The sequence below is a fragment of the Aedes aegypti genome, chromosome 2 (genome assembly GCF_002204515.2).
Source record: "Aedes aegypti strain LVP_AGWG chromosome 2, AaegL5.0 Primary Assembly, whole genome shotgun sequence".
Lineage (NCBI taxonomy): Eukaryota > Metazoa > Arthropoda > Insecta > Diptera > Culicidae > Aedes > Aedes aegypti.
The window spans coordinates 5908621-5931833 of NC_035108.1; the positions used below are offsets into that span (position 1 = coordinate 5908621).

The 23213-nt window shown below is 36.0% G+C and overlaps 2 protein-coding genes across 2 annotated transcripts in view; one reads left to right on the top strand and one right to left on the bottom strand.

The window, feature by feature from the left end:
• Positions 1–3738: 3738 nt before the first annotated feature.
• Positions 3739–12567, bottom strand: LOC5570276 (cytoplasmic aconitate hydratase). The gene is made up of 3 exons (XM_001658982.2): positions 12180–12567; positions 6552–6641; positions 3739–6491 (listed from the first exon to the last, which is right to left on the bottom strand). The coding sequence occupies exons 1-3, from the start codon at positions 12184–12186 to the stop codon at positions 3883–3885; spliced, it is 2706 nt and encodes a 901-aa protein (XP_001659032.1). The 5' UTR covers positions 12187–12567; the 3' UTR covers positions 3739–3882.
• Positions 12568–20011: 7444 nt separating this feature from the next.
• LOC5570254 (myb-like protein AA) overlaps positions 20012–23213 on the top strand; it is a 73878-nt gene continuing 70676 nt past the window's right edge. Inside the window, exon 1 of the mRNA XM_021839802.1 lies at positions 20012–20399. Coding sequence (XP_021695494.1) covers positions 20299–20399 — 101 coding nt within the window. The 5' untranslated portion in view covers positions 20012–20298. The remainder of the gene's footprint in view (positions 20400–23213) is intronic.

Below are 23213 nucleotides of genomic sequence, written 5' to 3' on the forward strand. Positions count from 1 at the left end.
GAAAAAAACTTCAAAATGTAAATTAGGTGGCTAACCTGTTGACGAAAACTTTAAGACACAATATATCAAACTAATTCCCTAATTGTTTATAAAAACTATCGTTCTATGTCAACCAAGGGCTTTTAAACATAGAATAAATGATCACTCAAACATGATTTCACGGAGCACGAACATTTATTTTATATTTAGACATTTACTAACAATATTGAAGTATCATACAAAGTGACTGGTTTCAAAAGACATTGGGTCGACCACAATTTCAAATCAATGTGTCATAAGAATCGTTATCTTATATTTTTTGAAGAGCACTCACGAAATCTTGGCGAAAAAATCTAAAACTGATTCAAAATCAAAGAAACAGTCATTCAAGTCATCGTACTAAAGTTTGGGTTCACCTGAACTTATTTAAAACGCGAAAATTATTTGAAGTATCAAACCCAGGGCCGCATTTACGGGGGGGGGGGGGCGTTGAGGGGGCCATGGCCCCCGGGCCCCCACAAATCTCGACAAAAATATTTATAATTAAACTTTCACGAATAATTAGAAGCAATGCAACAGTACATACTTTTCGTAAAAGGATCATATGATTTGAAAGATTAGTTTTGTTTAATAAATTGGAAAAAAGGGCGAATGGTGTGGAAATAATCTCTAATATGCAAAATTACTAAAACAGAATATTTGAACATTCAGAATGGGATTTTGTTGATTTCACGAGAAATAAGGAGATCAATGAAGATTCAAAAACGAATTGGATAAACTAGTAGAGTGCCATTCTTTTGCTTAAATTCTTAACGATTTTCTAATATGACTTTTCCAACTACAACGAAAGCATTCTCAACGAAGTTTAAGACTAGACAGTGCAGACCTGGTAGCGTTTTAGTGCCTTGAATATAGGAACTTTAGAGAACTCAAGCTTGAAAATATGGACCAAACAGAAAACAAAAAGAGACCGAAAATGGATCGAACAGGAAACAGAAACACAAAATAACACCTAAAATGAACCAGAAGGAAATAGGACCAGGCAAGACATTTTTTTGTAATTCTCGTAAAGAAGAAGTATTGGCTGTGTTACTGCTCGTATTACTGTATGTATTTTTCCATGATTTTTTCTGGGTAATTCGTGAGAATTAGGGTATTTTTCCAAAGATTCAGAGATAATTCCAAAGATTAAGTTATTGTTTCCTGTGGAATTCCTGCAAGAATTTTTCCGAGGCATTTCTCCAAGAATTTTGTTTCGAATATCTCAAGAATATAACCAGAATTTTTACAAGGATAACAATAGAAGTTACCCAGGAATTTTTCCAAGGTTTCTTTTAGATATTTTTCTAGGAAGGCACAAGTCCTCCATGATTGTATCAGGCGATTTTTCCATCAATTTCCTTCGTAACAACTATTGAATTCGGTTGAAGGATTAGTGAAAAAAATACCTGGAGGAACTCCTAATATAGTCTTAAAAAAAAACTCGGGGTAATCCCTGAGGAAATAACTGAAGGTGAATCGTTGGAGTGTTCAAGGTTTTCTTGGAGGAAGTCCTAAGCATCCTTTGCAAAATCGCTGGAAGAATTTCTGGAAGTGTTGGCAGAGGAATCTCTAGAAAAAAATCTAGAGGGATCCCAGTATGAGTGTTTCAGATGAAATCTTTGAAAAATCACTAGGAGATTTCTTGAAGTTTTTCTATGAGACATTGAGAGGAAATTTTTATTGAACCTGCTGAAAAGCTGCATTGAAGTCTAACAAACATTAGTAGCTGAATAACAGTTCATTCAGCTGAAATATGTTAGAGAGTTGTTGGTTCAACTCTGACTCCGTAAAATGCTCGTTGGGAAGGCTCTAGAAAAAGTCCTGCCCTACAGCAATTTATTTAACTCAAAACTGCTAAATAAATCTGTTTGTTAAACAACTTGAATTACAACCATGAATAGAATAAGCATAATTTGAATTAAGGTATCTATAAGAAGAGAATCGTCAAATGAATTTTGTTGTTAACATTGACATTGACAAAAACATTGAATTTAACCTGTAAACATATAAAATCTATTAAGATGTAGATGTAGGGACCCAGATAACCGTAGCGGTAAACGCGCAGCTATTCAGCAAGACCAAGCTGAGGGTCGTGGGTTCGAATCCCACCGGTCGAGAATCTTTTCGGGTTGGAAATTTTCTCGACCTCCCAGGGCATAGAGTATAATCGTACTTGCCACACGATATACACATGCAAAAATGGTCATTGGCATAGTAAGCTCTCAGTTAATAACTGTGGAAGTTATTTTTTTTAATTTTTTTTAATTTTTTTTTTTTTTTTTTTTTTAAAAGACACCGACACGTTAATGCTTCCAGTGGACGATTTGCCCTTTGAAGTGCTCATAAGAACACTAAGCTGAGGAGCAGGCTCTGTCCCAGTGAGGACGTAACGCCAGAAAGAAGAAGAAGATGTAGAAAAAATTAAAAAACATTACCTACATTAATTTAAACTTCAATTTGATTTACGTTCACAGTGGATTTGAAGTATTTTAACGTTATAAAATAGTTTGACTTTGGTAATGAAAACCTTATAAAGCATTATAAATATCTAGTCTAGTCTATTCTAAAGTATCTATTTTTTTCTTTCTGGGAAAGGGCCCCCACAAGATAATGGCCCCCGGGCCCCCACATTTGTAAATCCGGCCTGATCAAACCAATCTTGTGCGCGCCATTATTTGCGTTTGAAATAGCTACAAACTATTGAAATCGGTTGAAAAATAACAGAGACATTGACAAAAATTATTTGAGTGCCGCTCAGGTGATCCCAAACGTTTGCACGATGACTGTTTCTTTGATTTTGAATAGTTTTTAGATTTTTCCGCTAAAATTTCGTGAGTACACTTCAAAGATACTAAGATTACGATTCTAATGACACATTGATTTAAAATTTTGGTCGACCCAATGCTGAGGAATTTAGCAATGTATTTTCAGCGTGTTTTTTTTTTTTGAAACATGTCTCAACTTTAAGTAAAAATTTAGTATACAATGTTCAAAAAATGTTTTTGGAAAAATACGTACGAAGCAAAAATTACTCATTACCTTTCGAATGCGTTAGAAAGAGAGTTCCAATTGGACGTGTAATCCCAGAGATATGGACAAAACACTTTTGTATGTTTTGTATGTGTATGTTGTATAAAACCCAATCTTTTGCTCGGGAGTGTACCTACAACTAATTCGTACTGCTCTCTAATGTAAGTAACACTTTTTAACATCATGAATACATTACTTTTTAATGTTGATGTTGGCATCGAAAACAAATGTCAGAGTAATTTGCCTTATTTCTATTCCACATATTCAGGATTCAGCTAAAAGTAATGGATTAAAAACAGAATAAATCACACTGTTTCCACTGAGACCTAATTCCTAGGAATGAAACACACTTTCTAATGTTACCTATTTTCAGAAGCATACAATTGACAGCTAAGACAGAAAATCGAACAGACTTCCTAGAGCATTGTTCATTTGAAATAGGAATCAACCAATATGGATAAAATGGTGTCATTTTGGGAAACTGGCCTAGTCATGCACGAAAGTTTCCTTTGCTGGTGCTAGTTTTAATTATCTATGTCATGCAATTAGTTTGCGATATACTTTCCTCCAAGTATTCGAACTACAAATCGATTCTACGGTCCTATAAAATACTATAATACTGTTCTGGTTGTTATGTATAAGTCGTTAATCTGGGAAAGTGATATTGCTATGTAAGCACAGATTTACGAAAGTTCTACTTTATTCAGACACTTTAAAAATATGTAAATCAATAATCCCACTTGAACGAAAGGCTTTTTCTTAACAGAAAACTTTAATAAGGAATATCATAACGTTACACGTTATCTACAACCTAAAGCGAACCCCCTATCTTTAGGAAATCATTTTCCTAATCATGTAATTCAAAATTCCTCCATTACGGTAGTACTCGAGGTCCACCTCGGTATCGAACCGTACAATCACCTGGAACTTAACGCCGGTATCGGTCTCCACAGTAATCTTATCGTGTGGCTTCAAATTCTCCGGGAAAGCGATGCTGAACAGTTCCTTGCCGGTCAATCCAACGCTATCGGCATTCTGTCCATCCAGATACTGAAGCGGAACGATTCCCATTCCAACGAGGTTCGAACGGTGGATACGCTCATAGGATTCAGCAATGACGGCCTTAATTCCAAGCAGGTATGGTCCCTTGGCGGCCCAATCGCGACTCGAACCGCTTCCATAATCCTTACCAACGATCGCGATCAGTGGAGTTCCCTCCTTGACATAACGCTCAGCGCAATCAAACACGTCCATTTCTTCTCCACTAGGAATGTGCAGGGTTCGTGGTCCAGGGCCGGAAACTAGCTTGTTGACCAGACGAATATTGGCGAATGTACCACGAGCCATCACAGCATCATTTCCACGCCGAGAGCCATACGAGTTGAACTCACGAGGAGTCAATCCTCGCGAAGACAGATATCTAGCAGCCGGGCTATTGCGAGCTATCGAGCCTGCCGGAGAGATGTGATCAGTCGTCACCGAATCGCCCAAGTTGAGCAGAGCGCGGGCGTTAACGATGTTACCCAGTTTGGGTAGATCGCGGGTCATTCCCTCGAAGAACGGGGGATGCTTAATGTAAGTGGAAACATCGTCCCAAGGGTAGAGTTTACCCGTTGGTGCGTTCAAGTCCTGCCAAGATGGTGATCCCATCTCTACCTTCGCGTACACATCACGGAACATGGCCGGAATAACATGCTGCTTCTCAACGGCTTGGATCTCCTGGCGAGTTGGCCAGATATCGCGAAGGAATACCTTAGTTCCGTCGGGACTTGTTCCAATCGGTTCCTTTTCAAAATCAATATCGACGGTTCCGGCCAAGGCATAGGCGATTACGAGCAATGGGCTGGCAAGATAGTTGGCACGAGTGTTCGGATGGATGCGTCCTTCAAAGTTCCGGTTTCCGGATAGAACACCGCAGCAGACCAAGTTGTTCTTTTCGATGGTGTTAGCGATATTGTCATCCAGTGGACCGGAGTTTCCGATGCAAGTCATACAACCGTAACCGACCACGTGGAAACCAAGTTCTTCCAAAGCTGGAACGACTCCGGATTCTTTCAAATAGTACGTGACTACACCGCTTCCGGGAGAAAGAGATGTCTTGATGTATGGAGCAACCTTCAGTCCTAGAGCTACAGCTTTTTTGGCCAGTAAACCAGCTCCCAACATTACCGAAGGATTACTAGTGTTTGTACACGACGTAATAGCTGCAATGACAACCGAACCATGACGGAGCGAATATGTTTTTCCATCGTTCCAGCTGAACGATCCTTCAGTCGACAGCTCTGCTTCAGGGACTGCGAATCCCTTGAAGCCCACCTTGTTGATCAGACATTCGCGGAAGTCTTTTTGCATCTCACTGACGCTGACGCGATCATGCGGACGCTTCGGTCCTGAGACTGAGGTCACTACTGAACTCAAGTCCAGTTCCACGATCTGGGTGAACACTGGATCTTGTGAAGCATCGCTGAAGTTACGCAGCTGATTAGTTGCCTTGAGATAAGCCTCAATTACCTGAACCTTATCATCGGCACGATTTGTCTGCCGAAGGTAATCCAGGGCATTCTGGTCGATCGGGAAGTAGCCAACCGTTGCTCCATATTCGGGACACATGTTGCTAATCGTTGCACGATCAGCAATCGACAACTCGCTGACACCAGGGCCAAAGAATTCGACAAACTTGCCGACAACTCCGATCTGTCGCAAATGCTTGGTGATGGTCAACACCAAATCCGTTGAAGTAACCAGGGGATTCAGCTTGCCAACTAACTTATATCCGATAACCTCGGGCAGCAACATAGAGATAGCTTGTCCTAACATGACAGCCTCGGCTTCAATACCACCGACACCCCAACCAACAACTCCCAATCCGTTGATCATGGTCGTATGCGAATCAGTACCAACAACGCTATCCGGGTACAGCATCTTCACGCTGTCCTTCGATTTGCTGTCGTCCTGGAACACAACACGTGCCAAATATTCCAAGTTCACCTGATGAACAATACCGGAACCGGGAGGGATAATCAACATGTTGTTGAACGCCTTAGCGCCCCACTTCAGGAAGGTGAATCTCTCCTTGTTGCGCTCGAATTCCAGATCCTGATTTTTGGTCAGGGCATCCGGCGCGCGAGCAAAGTCTACCTGCACCGAGTGATCAATCACCAGATCTGACGGGCAAATTGGGTTGATCTTGTCCGGATCGCCGCCGAGCTTGAGAACGGCATCACGCATAGCGGCAAAGTCGACCACCGCCGGAACACCGGTGAAATCCTGCAGGATGACACGCGCCGGTTTGAACGGGATCTCCAGCTCGGTGTCGGTTTTGACACTCTTGGTCGCCTTCCAGCTCAAGATGCCACGGACATCCTTCTCGAGGACCTGGAAGTTGTCGCAGTTACGGACGGCGGATTCTAGCAGAACACGGATGCTGTAGGGGAGTTCCTCTAAAAGATTGGAATGTTTTAAGGTATGTTTATTGGTGATTTATGGTTTTTGAGACTTACTGAACTCCTCAAAGGATGCGATGTCGAAGTAGTGGAAGGTTTCGCCATTAACGTTGAGCTCCTTCTGGAGGTTTTGGAATGGATTTGTACCTAACAATAAAAAGAAAATTGTTAAATTTCAATCTAGACTGTAATGGGTTCAACGAGGAAATAATTCGAGGAATAAAGATTCAATTCAGATACTATAATTACTGCACATGTTTAGGTTGAATGAGATAGTTATCCAAACATAAAATACGCACAATTTGTTTCAAATGAGTTATATTCATTGCTCCTAAAACAAGTCTACGACTCCTTTCTGACAGTCTCTCAAGGAAGTTGATAGGAATTTCAAAAAAACTGCCTCTGGAAATTTCTTTCAGGCGTACTTGTTCGGGTTCTTTCAGGAATTACACCAAAGAATTTCTATAGCTTATGAATTTTGTCATAAGATTATTAACCATTTCACCAGAGGTTTTACCAGTAGTACAACAATCTATGAGCTTTTCATGAAATTGGCATCTTCTTCTTCTTTTTCTTCTTGGCATTACGTCCCCACTAGGACGGAGTCTGCTTCTCAGATTATTGTTCTTATGACACTTCTACAGTTATTAACTGAGAGCTTTCTTTGCCAAAGTAGCCATTTTCGTACTCGTATATCGTGTGGCTGGTACGATGATACTCTATTCCCAGGGAAGTCAAGGAAATTTCCATTACGAAAAGATCCTGGACCGATCGGGAATCGAACCGAGACACCTTCAGCATGTCTTTGCTTTGTTGCCGCGGACTCTAACCACTCGGCTAAGGAAGGCCCCAAGGAAATTGGCATATTTAGAGGTATTCGGTTTCTTACGTATTCTTAATCTACGTTAAAAATTTAACTAGAATCCAAAGCTTCAAAACTTCCCGTGACCTAGTTCCAGGTGTTCGATGAATGTCACAAGTTTTCTCGCTCCCATCGGTATCATGCAGATCTTTATTCGCTATTGGAGGAAAGAATAGGTAAGACAGCACAAACAGTAGCTGAATAAAAACACTGATCGATTCGATCCTAAATCAGAATCGTCAGCCTATGTCTGAACCAGATCGCACAACGTATATATATAGAATCAGATGCTATTGTGCTTATTCTGCGCGGCGTGTGATGCGAGACAAGTCGACTCACCCCGATTGGATTAACATTAGTCACCTCACGTCACCCGAGGTTAGAACGACTCGTCCCAACTCACACGCCGCGCAGAATAGGCACAAATGGCATGAAGAGACTCACTGAGGCAAAAAAACTTAATAATTTCTTAAGGAACAATTATGATTTGGCTCCACAACGATTATTGTTGAAATTTTTAAGTTTTACTTATGATTTTGGTGAAGATTTTCATAACTAAATTTCATAAGTCAATCAATGAAAAACAGTAATAAGCGTAATGATAATTTCTTACTTAAAATTATCAATCACTAATAACGATTACCTGTTATATCAGGCGAGCTCAAAAATTGACATGTGTTGATAACATGTGATCTGTTTTCGATTAACTTATACCCAACATCGAAAGCGGAGCAGCTTTTCTAGCGATTGCTATGAAAATTATTTCAAGTAATGGTTCTTAAATATTTCAAAGCTCTGACTTATGAAACTTATGATCCCATTTTTGAAATGGTTAAATGTTCAATGAAACCATAATTTGATTGATTCATAAGTCATGATTTATGGAAAATCTAAGTATTTTTGGCTCAGTGCTAGATTGTTCAATTGACGCCTAACAAAACAGTACTGAAAAGTGCTACTTTTCAGTACCAAAAAGAGTGCTGTAAAATTGCATTTTTCTGCGCTGTGGATTCGGTAGGAAAAGTAGGTCGTTATGTTGATCAACTTCTCAATGAAAAGTTGATTTGTTTGCAACGGAATAAAAAAAAAATTCTGGTTTTTCAGCTTTCGTCACACCCTTTCGTTTAAAATCAAGTATTGGGTGAATTATGTTTTCCGTGTGCATTTCGAAATTTCAAATAGGAGCAACCCCGGTGTTAAAAAGATGAACCCCTGTGGCGTTTTTGTCGATAAAGAGAACTCAAACATGATCAAAAGTGTTAAAGATCAAATTTGGACCCATTTTTTAAATTAAAGTTGAACCATGATATAGCCGGTATTTGACCAAAAAAAATTGCAAAAGTAGTAGCAAGAACACGCTTTATCGTATTGTTCAATGAAAACAAAATTTTATCGAATATTTTAGGACCCTATTGAAATGTCATTTAAACAGCGCAATTGAAGCGCAATAAAATACTGTACCACTTAGAAAAATGTGCTCTTTCGATCAAGCTACAAAAAACTGTGTATTTTTCATTACTAAACAACCCAATTCTCTTTAGAATCCTTCAAAGTTCATTGTGCAATTCTTACAAAAAATCAAAATTTGTTTTGTTGTCTCTTGCTTTTTCAAGATTTTTTTTTCAAAGGTTTCTTCCAGGAAACAATCCAAGAATTTGTTTCCATGTATTTTTTTCAAGTATTTTGTCTTGATAACCGCCCAGATGATGAATCCATGCTTGTTAAAATCCTTGTCAGATCTTTCTTAACTCACTGAAAAGGACAGTACATGATTCACAAAACAATTTTTGTACATTTTCTAAAAAAAACTTGTTGAATTCTTCTCATCACCTTAGTAGGTCATTCCTGTCAAGCTTCAGTCATCGTTTAGCAATACTATTAAGATTGGCTGATAGCTCCTTGTTGGCAAACTTGGAACCAAATCTTTAAGCAACTTCCTGAAATAATGCCTTCTTGATAGTTTTTGATAAATTCTGAAAGGATTGTGCGTATTTCATCTGCACTCTCCAAGAAATCGTCAAAAATTCCCAATTGTGGATTCACCACAATTATTCTCATTCTATGTTACCTACTGTAAGTCTTACCAGGAATCATTTGAGAATTACCGCAAAATTATCGCCTACATCTCATAAAAAAATCTCATTAGAAATTCAACGAGAATCATAGAGGAATTATTCTTAGAAATTGCATTATAGCATAAAACTACAAAGAATCTTGCCAGATGTCTAACTCAGAGTTCAAGTTATTTTTTTTAAGAATCTCACCATAAATTCTTTAAGGTTTTCAATAGGTGTCGCTAACAATTTTCAGTAAAAAAAGAATTTCAATAGAAAGGATATTTCCGACAATATTTTTTTCAAAAATCTACCAAAAATTCATTTAGGATGTTAACAAATGTACAGACAAAAGGCCGAAAACCAATCATCGTTAGGAAATCCCGCACTCTGCAACAGCTAACAACACTGATTACAGAAGAAAATGCTGTAGAAACTACGTGGAGAAATCCAAGCAACATTCAGTGAACGATCAGTATTTGACCTTAATCTTCGTAGTAAAATGGTTACAAAATATTCTTCTCACAAACATTCACGCATACATTTTGTATGGGATACATTTAGCATTTCTCCGTTCCAATATTTTTAACTTTCCGATTCTTAAACTTATACACGGTGGCTAACTATTCGAATAGTAGACAAAACGAGACCTCAGCTTGAATGTTCAATAGTACAAAAGTCTAAGTAACAAAGATACTATTCTTGATGATTACTCGTAGGTTTTGGCCAAACTTTTAGCTCTCGAGATTTGTACTCTTGAAATATTGAGAGGTGGCGATTTATCTTCACATTGAGATGTCTTCTAGGTTATGATTCATAATGAAACAGCCTAAAACATGAACAAACAATTAAGGAGAAAACTGAATCTAGTACTAGGTATAACATTTAATTCCACTAGAGTTTGTATCCTTTGACAGATACGCGTATTTCGACCTCAACTGTGAGGCCTCTAGTCTAGTCTAGTCCACGACACTGAAGACGGCTTTACAGTTGAGGTTGATATACGCGTATCTGTCAAAGGATATAAACTCTAATGGAATTAAATGGTACAGCAAATTCGGTTTTATCATTTGCTTATAGGTATTCCATTAAACAGCTCGGAAGATTTATTAAAAAGTTAACAACTAACAAATAAATTTCATATTTGCATGGATAAATCATCATATATTCAGATCTAGTTATTATATCTATATATTAATCGATGTACCAGTGTCTTCCTTTATAACATGACATAAAGCAGCGCAATTTTTCAATCTTACTTTCAGATCAAAAAACTTATTCGAAATGTTTACACGAGCTTTTTCAAGCCCTAAATGATCAATTGGGTTGGTGTTGTAGGACCGATGCAAGTGGGTTGAAATTTTTGATAACAGGTGCCCCGCGCGACAATCAGTATTGACAAGTGCTTCGCGAGCAAAAATGTCTAAACAATTCTGTTCTATCTTATGTCCATCCTAACCTGCCTTTTTTGGGTAAAAGTAGCACAATAGTTCTGAATCAATATCTTAATGATTGTGAATGAATTGTAAAAGCAAGTCCCCAAGTAAACTCCAACGGAATTTCAGGAGGCATCTTCATTGAAACTCTTAAATGGAATCTTACAAGTACACCAAATTTTCTCTGGAGATTTTCTAGGAAAAGTCCGTTCACAACTCCTGAATCATTTCGATGAGATACCCAGAAGAATTCAAAGGGAATTTATGAGAAAAAAAACTGTGTTTATATCATAGGAAACCCACCTGAAATTCGTAATGGAGTTTCTGGAGAAATCATTCAACGAATGATAGATTATTTCCAAGAAAAAATCCTATTGGAACAGCTGTAGATATAACTGTAGGTTTTTATACAAGAGAGAATACTAAAACTTATTTGTGATGTAAATTTTTGGAGACATTCTTGAAGAATTATATTTTCTGGAGGTAATGCAATAGATATTATATTTCTGTGACCAGAACCTCGATCTATTAGTAAATTATAACCAAACAATCCGTTCCCTAGTTTCATAATCATCTCCTGATTCTTTGTAGCACATAACGTGGTGCTGATGCTGTAATCTCATTCTTCTTTAGATTCCAATGCAGAAGAAAGCTCAATTAAATGCCCGTGAACCATTATTTCACCTAATCAACGAACAATGCTAATCAGCTTGCATTCGGCAATTCCACTCCATCGACTTTCCAGAATCACGCTCAGCCAAGCCTCCTGATGTAATGTGTCATGCCACTTAAGAGTGTTGACCATCATTTGCCGGTTATCTCTGAGTCGATTCGCCATTCGGTTGATACGTGCCGTTGTCAAAATCTGCTAAACCATTATTGCTAACAAAACAGCGCACCGATTACGCAACTCAACATTTGGCGTTAGCGGTCATCAGGAAGCCGATAGCTCCAGGTCCCAATTAAAATTCGACAGCAATTGAATCGATCGTCGAAAAAACGTCCGACACTTCTTCAAGACATTATCAACACACTATAGCGGACATGATTTCAAAGTGTTTGTAGCCTCTTCTACGCTTCATATAATGTCGCAATGTTGAATAATGGATAATATCACCTTCATCTTAATTTATACCGTCTCGAGGTTTGGAAATGATACTCTTGGGCTTATGGCCTTATCTCGAAGGTACGGCTCTTATCACACCCTCTATTGCTGTTCCAAATTTTAATAATCAACCTAAACTCATGGACAGCAAAAAACGAGTAAAACATATAAAAAATCCACCACCGTTCCTCGATCCTCCTAACTTTCAACCTATTCGCCGCCACTTACCAGCCATCGTTTTGCACGTCCGCCTTTCCCGACCACGTAGACAGCTATATACACTGTGCCTCACGCCCTACAGGTGAAGTTGAAGTATTAATTCTGGAAACCGGATTCCTGTGCCGACAGCGAGGTCCCTGACACTTTTTTTCCCCCAAAGTCGGTTATCGGGAGATATCAGAACAGACCGCGAATCGTTCTGGGCTGGATATCGAATTGTGTTGATAATACGGTGGTGGAATGATTTGGCACAACACCCAAACTAATACCAGCGGCTCAGTAGTGTACAGAAGAGTACTTGAGCTCACTCACAATCACCGGTCACAAGCGATTACTAAAAACGACGAGTCGTACCGATATACGTCCAACGCTCACCACGGCACCTGAGAAACTGAACTCTGGCTGATGTCTGTGGATTTCTAACAGCTAGCTGAGTTCGTGCTAAAATTATTGAGAGTCGTTGGTTGCCACTCACCAAACTTTTAAGGTTCAGTCATATGAACACAAAAATCTCATGCAAGAGGCGACTAACAGAATGTATGAACGTTGTATAAAGTGAGCGATAAAAATTGAATGCAGAGGTATACAGAGAATAGATTATAATTTGATTGGACCGGTCTCACCATTGATATCTCGAACCACACACTTGTTACAAGGAAGTTACAGACACAGGTATGTGACCAAATCTAATAACAATCAAGTTACAGCAACTACATGCGAATCAATTGTGTTACTTGGGGCAAGTGCCATGGAGTAAGTGGAATATTTGGCAAATACTTGAATATTGTATCTGTTCGAAATTATTTCTGCATTTCTTGTTAATATTCGCTCGTTCAAACCTTCATCCATACCAATAATACGAAAAGATTACTATCATAAATAAGTTGATTTCAAAAACTTAACAAATAAACTGCAGAAAATCAATCTTTATGATTATATGAAAATATCCAGTATTGCCGTATAGCCCAAAAAAATGCGAAAATTATACGAACTTAAATTTAGCACAAACAAGCGTTGTTTTCGTGTCTAAATGTGATTACTGATTACTGACGTATATTCTGAAATGATTTTTTATCTTAATTTTATTTCTGATCTAAATAAGGTACTGAAGGCTTTGTTTTCTAATAAGCGGTTTCTTCACCACCGCTTAGGCCTTAAACCTGGTTTAATCGTATGGGTAAACGTGGTTTACGGCTTAAGCGAAGGTGAAGAAATCGGCCCTAAGAGTAATAAACTTTCCATTTAATAAAAAATAGCATTTAACTGTTGCAAATACAAGTTTGTTTAGTCTGAGAGGTCTTAAAGAACACGTTTTTCATGGTCACAATAAAATACTTAGCCAGAGTATAGGGTGTCCCAGAAAAAATGGGCACGACTTCACCTTACTGCCATTTCGAAACTATTGCAGATAAAAATCTGATTTTCTCACATTTTATTCTTTTACTTATCAAGAGCAGATTTTGAATTTTGAGTGTTTCTTTTTCGCTACACCATCAACAAGTGCTCTCAACGATGCTCTTCTTATCAGTTTTGCACAAATCGCGTTATTTTTGTACGAAATTTGTGCAGGTTCATAAAGTACGCACTAGAGTGATGCAAATTTCGAAATTTTTGCTCCCCTATGCTTAAACGATTTAAATTATGGTAAAAAGCATTCTCCCAAAATTTGAAATGATTTGGAAGAAATTTGACTGTGCACACGCCATTTGAAGTTTATATGGAGATTACTATGGAAAACGCCAACCTTTTGTGTTCAGCCCTCTATCTCTTCGTCACTAAGTTTTATGGAAACGTGTACACACTCTTCTCATGTGAAATTCTTCCAGCTACAACTTTGCCGAAGACCACTTTTTGATTGAACGTCAGGAAAAATTGTTATTCATCATCTTAAAGTGGGTTTGCCATCAGTAAGCTTCACCAACTATTCGGCAGGCAACAGTGGTGCTCCTGGCGGGAAGAATAGATCAAAGTAATCCAGGCTACTATGTTCTACAGCAAAAAAGCAGTGTTGCTCTGAAAGTAATTGAATGATCATCTCGGCATGGTTTAGACTTTGGAATCAAGAATAACAAATTATCCTTACGTCCCAACAAAATGTGGTCTTCTGCAAAGTTGTAGCTGGGAAGATTTTACATTGGAAGAGTGTGTTCGCTTTTCCATATATTATTATGGCGAGCAGATACAGGACTGAGCACAAAAGGTTTAGCTTTTCCATAGTAATTTCCATACGAACTTCAAATGGCGTGTGCACAACCAAATTTCTTCCAAATCACTTCAAATTTTGGGAGAATGATTTTCATCAAAATTGACACCGTTTAAGCATAGGGGAGCAAAAACTTCAAAATTTGCATCAGTCTAGTACGCACAATAAAAATCTTAAAAAATATATTTAACGTTGCTGACACGATAAATGGTCAGACTATCACTTATTTTACTGGAAATTATAAACCTTAGTAGATGAAGTGTGAATTGAAACTAAAAATCCGATTTCAGCTGTGGTCCATTTACATAGGGAAAAAACCAAGTCCGTGTATGTCCAATATAACATGTAAAAATCTAAAAATTCTGTTGCCTATCCAAAAGTATAGATATTTGGCATAAGTGAATTTTAAATGAAATAATTTTATTTTTATTGAAAATAACTGAATACCGTTTTGACTCATATTCCGGTCATTTCAAATGTGAGGCATAAATTAGCTGATATATGTGAAAATTTCAATTTATTCGCAAATGTTAACTGTTAGCTGTTGGGTGTGCCGATAAAATTGTTTAATTTAGCTTGTCTAGTATTGTTTTTACGTTAAAGTATCGAACAACTTTTTGATTCAAATGCCGAACACTGTGTTCATTTTGTTCATATTCCGAACACCTTGATTCCGAACAGCACAAATAAATCATATTCAAATAGATAATTTCGTTAATTTTTTTTTTCTGCTCTAGTTTTACTGGACTCGAATTAAAAATTATTAATTCACTATTAATCATTACTCCAGAGGTATAAAATAGATAGGAAGACGTTAAAATTGAATTACAATTAACTGCCATTTCCTTGTAATTTGATGACATATTTTAGCGAAACATTTCAACTAAATCGCCATACAAAAACCGAGTGCTCGGAATTTGAGACAAAACGGTAGCCATGGTTTCATGAAATTATCGTATGTGGAGAGAAAAATTAGCGATTTTTCAGAATTTTACCATTTTGTGAAATGTTTTCTTGCAAAACCAAATAAAATTTTAAACAAAAATACTTATAAATCGTCTTAAATATAATGTACTTAAACTCACCACATCCAAGGATTAAAAAAAATCATTCTTCACAAGTTAAGTTCCAACAAAACACAAAAATAGGGTCTGTGCTGGCTAGATAAAAATTGATTTTCCTAAATCAAAAATTTCAATGTGAAAATTAATTTATTTAAACGAAATGTTCACAGGCCGCATTTTAAGAAAAACACAAATAAAAAAATATTTATTTATTCGAAAAAAATTGTGATTCTTGTTATCACAGTCATGCCTATACTTTCTGGGACACCCTATAATGGTTAGGAGCATTTGAGTCTTGGGGGTTTGATGTCCCTTCATTATTCGTCAAAGTTTACCAACAAAAAAATATCTACGACAGGGTGTCTACTACCTGGAAAAACCTGGAAAACCTGGAATTATCATAGAATTTTATTCACCCTGGTAAAATCCTAGAATTCTCAGCGAATTTCGACCACAATCAAGGAAATTATTTTGAATTAATAATAGTATTATTTGTCCTTTTGGAGCAAAAAATCTGATCAATCGAAAAAAATTTCGGCTGCGCCGCTATAGTCGTTTTTATTTGTTCAACGTAAAACATATAGTAGAACATAAGATTGCCAAGTTGGTAAATGCATGTACAGTTCTCAGTCCCAGTTAGTTCTCGTTCATGAGCATATGAAACATGGTTGAATTTTTTTTTTACAAAAACATTTTCGCCTATTCTACAAAAACAATAAACTTTGTAGGAAAAGAGCAAAAATTACAACAGGTTTCGAAAAATAGTACTTTTCACTGGTAAGCAAGTCTCTTTCCAGAGTCAGACTATTTTAATGCAAATCTTTGAATAGTTTCTATTTTTAATTTAGAGAGTCTCTATTTAAACAAAATGGGGTTTAAAGACAATTTTTTGCCTTATTCTGCTTGCCTGGTGCGCAAATCTAGAGATTCAGAGAAACCTTCAGAGACTATTACGCGACTATTCAACATGTTCTTAATGATATTTTTCTCAGATCCCGAAGAATGCTTCAGGAGTTCTAGTGATTTCTCCATAGATTCCTTCTCAAATACTTTCAGGAACATCTCCAGGGATGCTATCAGCGATTTTTCAATGGATGTTTGCAGGAATTCTTTTAGAATTTGGTCTAGAAAATCCTGCCCACACTACGACCTCCAGTAATTTTCACAGGGATTGCTCTGAAGCGACTATCTCAGGATTTCCTCCATATATTTTTTAAGTTGTTGCTTCTAAACGATTTCCCACAGATTCTATAGGAGTTCATCAACAAACGTTCATTCCAAAGCCTTTAAAAAAAAATTTCGACATTTTTGCTAGAAACAATACAATAATTCCTACGTCGATTTTTTGTTTAATGCCAGGTATTTTCACGAGGGATTTTAAAAATTCATCTACGATTACTCTAAGGAATTGCTCCAAAACCGGCAGTTCTTCAGCATTTAATTAAAATATATTGCGGCAATTGTATAAATTTTCCATAGCACCATTGTTTCATCACAACTTCATTCAAGGTCCCACAACAGTTGATATTACGCCAATTATTACAGTAATTCATCCGATCATTCATATATATTTTTTTTCAGAGATTTTGTCAGAATTACTTCAAAAAATCTTGTGGAACATTGTGGAACATCTCAGTAAAATTTAGAAGTTTAAGAATTTCATTAAGCAATCCATAATTCTTTCAGAGATCATCATAGGAATTTATCAAGGTATACTTAGAATTTACCCAAGTTACATTAGAGATTACTCTAGAATTTGCTTAAGAAATTCCTCGCGGTCTCAAAAAAAAATCCTCGACCTTTTCCTGAAGACATCCCTTGATAAATGATTGGAAAAATTCTTTGAAGACTTCTTTGTGAAATTAAAAATTGAGGAATTCCTGAAGGCATTTTGAATTCTTGGAGATGCTCTAAACGGGAATGTTTGAGAAAGTCCTAAATAAATCAAGGTATCTAAAAAAAAATCATGGAAGAATTACTTAGAAAGTTCGTGAAAAATCACATGCTGAAGAACTCTATTGCTAAACGAGCAGTTATATTTATCGTGATATCACAAGGAAATGAAAAAAAGTAATAGAATTCTTACAGAAATTACTGTTTAAATGAGGAATCAAACTCTCGTGTCGTGGTTCCTGTTAGGTTCTTTGTTTGTTTTTGATTCTGCTGAGTCTCTAAAAAGTTGTTATTTCCAAGAAGGTCAATCACTTTCAGCCCTAATTTTCCCAGGGTATCATATATGAAAAAACACAAATCGTCCTCCAGAGAAATTTTCTGGTTTCGTCACTGATGACCATAAATCTTAATTCCATTTTTAAGGGGCCAGCTATTAGTTTTCTTAAGTTTTTACCTTATATCTGACTTTGTTGATTAAAGGCACTTTCAGAACATATGATAGCATGCTTTAGTTTCGGGGAAATTAAAACAAAATCGCCAGTTTCTTGTGTTGTTGACACTTTTAGAACAAACAGATAGTTTTTTTTATTGAAGTGAAAAATACTTTGAAATTTATCATTGTATTTTATGTTTAATTGTTTCGAAACCAAAATCCCAATAAAATAAATAAAATCCTAAATAAATAAATGTTAAGTCTTATAAAATGAAAAATTCATGTACTATGGAGAATTTCTTGAACCGGAAATATTTTTTAAACCTGGAAATATCAGGGAATTTCATTTCTATAATTGAGTAGACACCCTGTACGAGCTTTTAAAGAGTTTGTTTCTTTGGCTAAAGACAATTTAGAGGAAGATCGGCTTCTAGTTTGTCAACAAGGCGTAGCCGCATATCATACTTACACGCCAAACTCTTGGCTCATCAAATTGGTATATTAAGATAAAATCTGTTTAACTCGCCAGCGCTTCAGACATAAATATTTTCTATCATTGGGATGTAAAATTCAACAATTTTACAAAACTTTGAAGGTACAAATCTCGCGAAAAAACCATCAACCGACAGGCAATTTCTGGTTAAGCGTTTTGTACCTGCAGAAAGTTTAAAATAAGAAGATCGACTTCCTACGTTGATTACTTTTGCAGATTAGTACCTTTGAAATCGTGAATAGAAGCACAAGCCGGCCATTTGAGACAGCCATTAACATAGAAACTATCCGAAGGTAACTGAAAAATATTGCAATTTTATGGTCTTAAAGTAAGCATTCCCTTAATGTGTCAATTATGCTCGTAATCCCCCATTTTATCAGAACTACCAAAGTTTTATTTCTATTCATAATCATTTCTGAAATGTTTAGTATATGTAGATTTACAACAGTGTACTTGATGAATAAGGTTTTTTCGATGAATAAGGTGTACTCGATGAATAAGGTCCGTCTTTATCCAGCGAATATCGAAATCATATCAGATTTTTGAAACTTTTGTATAAAATATGTACACTCTCGTGCATAAGTTTGGGTTCAAAAAAACATGTAAAAGTATTTTGTGCATATCTCTGTGTTTACACATCCAATTGAAACTATCTACGGCGCATTCGAAAGGCAATGAGTTATTCTTACTTCGTACGTATTTTTCTAAAAACATTTTTAGAATGTTATATACTAAATTTTTACTTAAAGTTGTAACATTTTTCAAAAATTTCGTGCTCCCGTTGTTTATGATTCCGCCGATATTAGCAGGTGCAACGTCATCCAGGTTGTAGTGCTTTGTTTAACGCCAAATAGCTGCGATAGAACTGGCAGATGGTGCTGTGGATAAAGTGTTTTTTTATCTTTGCGAGGATTTTGAAGATAACTTGTGGCATGCTAGATTTTCACATGATTCCGTAGGTGCTACGCCACACGGATAGTTTTTTTTTCGTTTGAGATAAGTGTGACTCCGATAAATTAAGATGAAAGAGCATACGGTTGTGTGATTTGAATATTTTTAATGCTACCCGAGCAGGTGGAAAAAGCTGGCCAAGATCATATTTTGTTGTTCTAAAATTAATACTGACGATCATAATCAGCTATTGGTTTGTTGGAGATAAGAGATAAAAGATTAAAAATAATATCAAAAATTAATATGGAGAAATATTAAAAAATATCTTATTAAGATATTATAAAATCATAACAATATGTGGCAAGTTTATTGATTGACCAACAAATCAATATCAAAATATGATCTGACACATACCGAGGAATAAAAATATTCATAAAGCCAACAATTAGGATCGAATCCTCGACCTCAGATCTATACTCAGATATGTTAACCAATCGGTTAACATGCCTATCAGATGGTAAATCAAGGAAATAAGAGCATCATTTTCTTCGCTTTCTGAGACTACTTTTTGCTCCTAAAGGTTGTTTTGACATCACACTGATCTGTTCCGCCATTTTGCTGTTGAATGTGTTATGTGTTACATATATCATTTTAAAACTTTCATATAAATCATGCACAGTGCTCTTCGCCATACACCTCTGCGTCGTGTTCCGTTTCCAACTGGATCGGTGTTTGTTCCCCCATGTACTAAAATTTCCCCATCGCGGCAACGACAGCAGTCAGTGATAAAAAAAAGCTCTCCCCATTGACAGAACAACCCAATAGCGAATATAGCCTACTAAGTGCACGTACATTCATCAGTTTTGACTTTCATTGGTAGTCGTTAGCCCCCGTCCGATTAGAATAGTGTAGCATCGCTCATATCACGGACCGAAAAAAGTTCTGCACATTTTTCCATGTCAGAATGTTAAGGGAAATATTGTGCCTTTTAGAAGTAGCCTTCTAGCAGATATACCAAAAACTTGTTCTTAACTGTTGCATGTGTTATTTGATATGAATTTTTGCTAGTTATTTTCTATACTAACCGCTGTAGGAGTAGGTTAATTTTATCGTAAAACAAGAGTGCCTTTTGTGCAATACGTCGATTAGTCATGGTGTGTGGAAAGTGCCAAGTGGCTGATTGTGGCAACAAGGTCGAAGGGCCCAACATTGAAAATTTATCGTTCCACCGTTTCCCCAAGGACACTCGCACGTAAGTTTTTTAAAACATTGCTTAGCTTTATAAAAATATTGTGCTGACAATGGTCCTAAGATCATCTGCCTAACTAAACAACGGAGTTGTAGAAGAGAGTGATTAATCGTGTACCGGCTTAGATTTTATTATGAATTAATTTCATTGAGAAGAATATTGAAGCAAAGCGTAATCCAATCAAAACAAATTTCCCTTTCATCCTTTTTATTGCGAACTCTGTTGTGTCCATGTGGTTTGGTTGCTCGGACGACGACGAAGACGACGTGGAGCACTGCGACCGCAGACTACTGCGTGAGATTTTCCCAATCACTGAGAGAGCGAAAGCTGTCTTGTCTGTCGTTTCGTCTCTGTTTTTATTGAATGAGCCATTGATTGCGGAGATAAGAACCGCTTCGCATTATTGTTATCGCTGAATGTATCTTTATTTGCTAAGGTGGGACGATAACTCCAGGTATACCTAAAGTTACCAAAAGTCTCTCAACACTGCTGTTCATAATAGAGACAAAAAACTTCATTCGTGGCTAAATTTTACGCATTTCGCTCTTGATGGGTTTTATGTATGGGATAATACTCTACATACAGCTACAGATGAAAGCTCTCTCGCGCAGTAGTACCGTTAGTTTAAATGCTCTGTACGTTGATCCACTGATGCGGTAACTCTTTCTCACTGTATTATCTCGGCATTGCTCGTTAGGGTCGTCTTTTCGCCGGTTCTCCCGATACAACCAGTGTTCGTGAAGGTCGTTCTAGCTGTATCTGTCGGATTCGCAGTGGTCCGGATTAAATAAATTAGTTGGAAAAATATGTAAGCAATCTCTTGTTATGCCTCAGAATTCACTTAGGGCCGATTTCTTCACTTTCGCTTAAGCCATAAACCACACGGCTGGTAGCGAGTCACTTTTAAGTGCTTGGTCACTTTTTTAAACCAGTCACTTTAAAGTCTCTTTTTTGATGCCATTTCAACTTAAGTCCAGAGTTGCTCGCTGTCACTATCAAGGCTTAAAATTGGTTGATTTCGACTGGCCGACTGCGATACAGCTCAGATCATTCTGTATACCATCAGCATCATGCTGATTATTCCATCATCAGTACACTGATGGAGATAGAATTTATTTATTTATTTATTTATTTATTTATTTATTTATTTATTTATTTATTTATTTATTTATTTATTTATTTATTTATTTATTTATTTATTTATTTATTTATTTATTTATTTATTTATTTATTTATTTATTTATTTATTTATTTATTTATTTATTTATTTATTTATTTATTTATTTATTTATTTATTTATTTATTTATTTATTTATTTATTTATTTATTTATTTATTTATTTATTTATTTATTTATTTATTTATTTATTTATTTATTTATTTATTTATTTATTTATTTATTTATTTATTTATTTATTTATTTATTTATTTATTTATTTATTTATTTATTTTTTATTTATTTATTTATTTATTTATTTATTTATTATTTATTTATTTATTTATTTATTTATTATTATTTATTTATTTATTATTTATTTATTTATTTATTTATTTATTTATTTATTTCATGTCGTCAATCAGAAGTAGACCATTTTGTTACAATTTTACACTTAATATTATATAGTTTGAAAACGTTATTTTCTTAATCTAGTTCGAATTTTGATATGACATAAATTTTTGTTTTAGTTCCGATTTCGTCATAGTAAAGTCAATGGTTCGCAATGTTTATTGTAAACAGACATTATTTGATTTAAAGGCTCAAATTTGGCATAATTTGTGCGGTGATGGTTTGTATAAAAAATACTACGACTTCGCAGTTGTCTTGAAGGAGCATAAAAATTTAATTTTGAAAAAAGTGTCATCGATTCAATACGATGCGAAACTATATCGTTTACGAACGAGACCATTGCAAATTCGCGACGTTTCTTCAATGTTTGAATATTGATGAGCATGCATCGTGCTTCATAAGATGGTAGAGGTAACCTTGTCCAACCTAATTTTCGAAGTGCGAACAACAGAAATTGTTTTTGAACTGATTCTATATGATTTTCATGGGTTGATGAAAATGGTGACCAAACTATGCTACAGTATTCTAAAATTGGACGCACATAGGTTATGTATAATGTTTTTATAGTGTATGGATCGTGAAAATTATAGCTAAATCGTTTTATAAATGCTAACATCTTGTTTGCCTTGTTGATAATTGTATTATAGTGATCTATAAAAGTAACTTTGGAATCTAAAATCACTCCTAAATCTCTTATTCTTACGCATTTTTCTACTAGTTGATTCCCTAGGTAGACTGTTGTGTTAGGTATACTACGCTTTCTGCTAAAGGATATTGAATTACATTTTTTCACGTTCAATTGAAGAAGGCTTTTATTGCACCATTTGTAAAACATATCAATTTCATTTTGAAAAGTATGTATATCTTCATCGTTTACTATTTCAAGAAACAGTTTCATGTCATCAGCATATATGAGAGCTTTCACTTTTTTCAGAATGAAGGAAATGTCGTTAACGTATAAAATAAAGAATAATGGCCCTAAATGAGACCCTTGAGGAACTCCCGATGTAACTTTAATTGGAATAGATTTTACTCCTTTGTATCTAACTATTTGTTGGCGATTAGTAAGATAAGACTCTACCCATTTAAGAAGGTCCGGTTGAAATCCTATTTTTTCTAACTTAAAAAGCAACATTGGTATGTCAATGCGATCGAAAGCTTTACTGAAATCTGTATAGAGAGCTTCCACGTGATTACCATTATCCATGGCTGTCAAGGATATCACTGAAAGGTTAAGTTGAGTATTAAATT

Coding starts and splice junctions, on each gene's coding strand:
- LOC5570276 (XM_001658982.2), bottom strand. Junction 6,492..6,551: donor CGCATCCTTTGAGGAGTTCA/GTAAGTCTCAAA, acceptor CCAATCTTTTAG/AGGAACTCCCCTACAGCATC.